General features: G+C 40.0%; 1 protein-coding gene across 1 annotated transcript; it reads left to right on the top strand.

Moving 5' to 3' along the window:
• LOC116293042 (neuropeptide receptor npr-1-like) lies at positions 1–1575 on the top strand. The gene has a single exon (XM_031700436.2). The coding sequence runs from the start codon at positions 1–3 to the stop codon at positions 1132–1134; it is 1134 nt and encodes a 377-aa protein (XP_031556296.2). The 3' UTR covers positions 1135–1575.
• Positions 1576–4605: the final 3030 nt, after the last annotated feature.

Here is a 4605-nt window from a genome sequence, read left to right as displayed (position 1 = left end):
ATGGTGGACATTAGGGATATTGTTTTGAATAGCACCGGGAACTCGACAAATGGCACTGAATGTTCTTCCTATGGCAAAAGCCCCTCGAAAGTTGAAGAGCCAAAAGCATCCGAGAATTTTCGAACAGTGTTTATGGCCTTTATAATATTCTTTTCAATAGTGGGCAATGCCTTGGTATTAAGAGGAGCCATTTCTCGAAGGAACAAGCCATTTGTTTACTATCTGGTGATAAATCTATCTATAGCAGAAATCAGTATTGGCGTTCTGCGGCCATTTGACATGGTCGTCGAAAGAACACCTTTTAAATGGGTGTTTGGTGATTTATTATGCCAGCTCGTCAAGCCTTTGTCATTATGTGCTACAATGGTTGTCACGTTTACTCTAGCAGCCATCGCAGTGTTCCGAGCCATAATGATGCTTCAGCCAAAGAGGAATCGCCCTTCTAAACGATTTGCTTTCAAAATTATGGCCTTTTCCTGGATTTGGGGAGCTTGCTTGGTCACGCCCATCGGGCTGAACCAAAGACTCCTTTTACATTCGGATCCGTGTTTTCCGGTTATCCTTAAAATCTGTGGCACTGTTGAGGATATGCCCGTTTACGATGTTGTGTATTATATTGCATTTTTTTTCGCGCCATTTGCGTTGATGTTGGCGTCTTATAGCATAGTGATATACAGGATAAAACAGCACATTCGTTCCGAGGAAACTAGTAGTCGAGAAGAATCCATTGAATTGAATAGACCTGTACAGTTCCTTGCGACAAAGCCGCCTCAAACCTCTCCATACAACCAAGCCTCGCAACTCAAAGACCTCAAACAAAGGCCTAGAATGCCCAATAACAGAGATAACCAAAAAAGCAAGATGTTAAAGTTTGAAAAAGATGTCCTGAACATTCTTTACATCCTCATTCTTGTTTTCTTTATCTGTTATCTTCCGTGGACAATCATGTATATTTTGTTGCAAATAGCGAGGGTACCAAGTGCTATAAATTGGCCCTATTTAACAATATTCGATTGGTACATGACCTTGCTCCATAGCCTACCTAGTGCCCTTCACCCCATTTGTTATGGAGCCGCGAGTAAAGTTATAAATATAAACTTCAGATTCCCCTGCAAAAGGTCATGTGAGAATTGAAATGTGACTGAATGAGGTACAAGGTATAATATGCACGTAATGGAAAATACATCATCTTGAACAACAACGAACAAAAAGAAGACAAAAATGACAAAAAGTAATAAAACCGGATTTCTTATGGACCATAACTATTAAGCACAAAATCTAAAATACTACTAACTCTTTTGGCTAGCAAAACAAAATATTAAGCATATATGACATCATTACGTCGTTGGGAAGCACGGGTGGAGTGCGCTGCCTCTCACCAATGCGGTCGTGTTAGTCCAGCCTATCGTCGATGTCGTATGTAAATAGAGTTGTTTGTTGGTTCTCTCCTGTACTTCGAGGGTTTTCTAAGGGTTTTGTGATACAACAGCTAAAGCTTAATATATTTTTTAACTCGTGGTTACGAAGCGTAAAACTAGTTATTGTGAGGGGTCTGAATATGCACTCACCAAAAATGTTAGCAGATCGATAATTAAACGCTTGTCAACCGTCTTACGTCATTTGCTTACGAACGTTAAACGAGACTTTAGGACTTCGTATAAACTAGTAAGAACTTCTTATTAATGAAGGGAGGACTGAAAGAAACTGTAAATGCCTTTTATCGATGTGGGATGTTGTCTAACACCAGGGCAGGCTAGCACTAAAGAAAAGATCAATGCATGTATGTTGCATCAGATTTTTAAAAAATCTCCTAAGCTAGAGAAAAATAATATAAATTAACATAACTGAGAAGCATGAAAAGAAATGTTTAAATTGATGAACTAAAAATAATTCTTTTAATAGCATTCAAGACAATTCTTCGGATTTCTGTAGGAAATTCAGCGGGGAAAAAACACTACGAAACCTATCAGTCTTATCAAACAAACTTTAATAAAGACAAGTCGAATAACATTCCTAAACGAATTTCGGTTGTGTGGGCCAAGTTGCCAAGGAATATAAAGGATTTCCAAATCAATCAACTCATTTAAGAGAAACGTTAGGAAAGTAGATATTAATAATCTCATCTCAGAGATGTTAAAATTGTTCTTTATGCAATACTTAAATATTTTTTTAGTCGATGTATTTATTATTATATATTTAAGTTTTGTCTTTATTTTGATATTATTATTATATCTGATATTTATTTTGCGGGGTTTTTTTTTTAAAGGGGAACACCACCTTGAGAGAAGCGCTTGTGGAATAAAAGTTTATATTATACTCAACTTATTCTTAAGGTCTTAAGTCCCTCTCTTTCGTAGCTTTCGAGGAATCCTGCCTGAAAGTAGCGATAAATTGAATCCCAGGAGGCCGCCATCTTGAATACAACACTGAGCCTGCAATAGGTCAGCAGATGCCCTGTGTGACGTCACTGCGTGCTTCGATCTTCGCGCGAAAATTTGTATTTTATCCGTATCTGTCTTTTAGATATTAGGTTTTATTTCTACGTCTATTATGCCTCATTGTATGGTCCCAGGATGTACAAATGGTTCGAGAAAAACTCAAGGAATATCCTACCATCGATTGCCTAGCGATGAAAAGTTAAGAAAGGTGTGGATCTCAAAAATTCGCAGACAAAACATTAGAAAGCCTGAATACAGCTATGTTTGCAGCGAGCACTTTACTCCTGACTGCTTTCAATCTTCATTTAAAAATTTATGCGGCCAAAGATACAAAAGAACCCTTAAATCTGGATCAGTTCCAACGATTTTTCCGCATTCAAGTAAAAGAAAGGAACGCCAAAAAACACTTGAAAGACTTCGAAAAAGAGAGAAAAACGAGGTGAGTAAAAGTCATGTCCTGCTGTTAACTGAAATGAAAAGCAAAGAGTACAAATAGCTTGTGAAATTTATACCATTGAATACACATAAGTTTGCTTTTACATGCTTATAAATATTTTATTTTTGAAATTAAAGGAGCTTGAAAACATATTGGTGTAACGTTAGGATGGCACATTAAACAGTGAAACTGGTCGGATGTAACTTTCTTTATTATGGCTGTGGGACAACCATGTTGCAGCCATTCTACATCGCATGTGTTTCCACAGGGAACCCATATACAATCTTGTGAACCACAGGGAACCCATTATACTACACCTCCCCTACCGGGTTTACAACGTTATATAAACAACAAAAATAAAGTGTCCCAGTTCATGCCTATATCTCTGGACTTAACAGTTCTTTTATCTTCAAAAATATCAAGTGCAACATAATGTTCAATGTTCCTAGTACTCATCTATGAATCTCTGTGGTGGTCTCACTTTTCGTCCACTTCTAGTTGTCGTTACTCCATCATCGTCATCTGCTGACTGCTTCTTTGGATCTGACATTGTTGGCGGAGCACGTACAGGCTCTTGATCTTCCTTCTCTCCAAGCACGGGGGGTAGAGTGTTTAGATGACGTCTGTTCCGACGTACTTGAGTGTTGTTGGGTGTTTCTACGACAAAACTTCTCTCTCCGTATTCTTCTTTCACTGTTCCTTGCGTTTTTAGTCCCGGGATCCAGACTGGATCTCCTTCTTGTAAAGGTGGTAGTTCTTGTGTTCTGTGGCGGAGGTCGTAGTTTACCTTCTGTTTCAGCTTTATGTCCGCATCTTTTTGTTTCACGTAGGTTGAGTCTACTACGTTGGGTTTCAACTGACAAGGGATGACAGGAACTGTTGTACGCAGGTTTCTTGACATGAGCAGTTGCGCTGGACTATATCCTTGCTGAAGCGGTGTCGTCCTATAAGCGAGAAGTGCTAAATAGGGTTCTGTCGATCTTTCCAACAATCTCTTGACTGTTTGCACGGCACGCTCTGCTTCTCCATTGGCTTGCGCGTAGCGTGGGCTACTAGTAACGTGGTTGAAACCATACTCTTTGACGAAGCTTGCGAATTCTGTTGAAGCATACTGAGGCCCGTTGTCTGTCACAACGCGTTCCGGAATACCATGTCTCGCAAAGATTGACTTGAGATGCGTAATGACGTTGCGCGAGGTAGTGCTCGATAGCAGTGCGATTTCAATGTATCTTGAATAATAGTCAATCACCAACAGATAGTTCTGCTTCTTCCACTCAAACAGGTCAGACGCTACCTTTTGCCATGGATAGTCTGGCATCTCTGTCGCTACCATCGGTTCAGCTTTGTTTCTAGCATACTTTCTGCATACTGGACAGTTGTCAACTAGTTCTTCCAACTGACGACTCATTCCTGGCCACCATACCGACTGTCTGGCTCTCACTCGAGTCTTCACAATTCCTTGATGTCCTGTGTGGAGCTTATCTAAAATCTCCATCCTCATGGACGCGGGTATAACTAGGCGGCTTCCCCTGAGCAGCAATCCTTGTTGTACCGATAGCTCAGCTGCAAATGGGTAGTAGACCTTGATTGGGCCTTTTAGACTAGATTTCTCTGGCCATCCATCTCGGCAGTATTTTGAAATTTGTTTACAGACTTCATCCTCCTCTTGGTGAGTCCTTATTTCATCCAGACGTCTCTGGGTTGCTGGTATACTCTGCATCACGTAGTTGG

Source organism: Actinia tenebrosa, unplaced genomic scaffold, assembly GCF_029948245.1.
Source record: "Actinia tenebrosa isolate PJP-AT-01 unplaced genomic scaffold, QUT_ActTen_1.0 PGA_scaffold1__47_contigs__length_23844297, whole genome shotgun sequence".
Taxonomy (NCBI): domain Eukaryota; kingdom Metazoa; phylum Cnidaria; class Anthozoa; order Actiniaria; family Actiniidae; genus Actinia; species Actinia tenebrosa.
The sequence above is the reverse complement of the archived record's forward strand: the minus strand, read 5'-3'. Positions and strand labels throughout refer to the sequence as shown.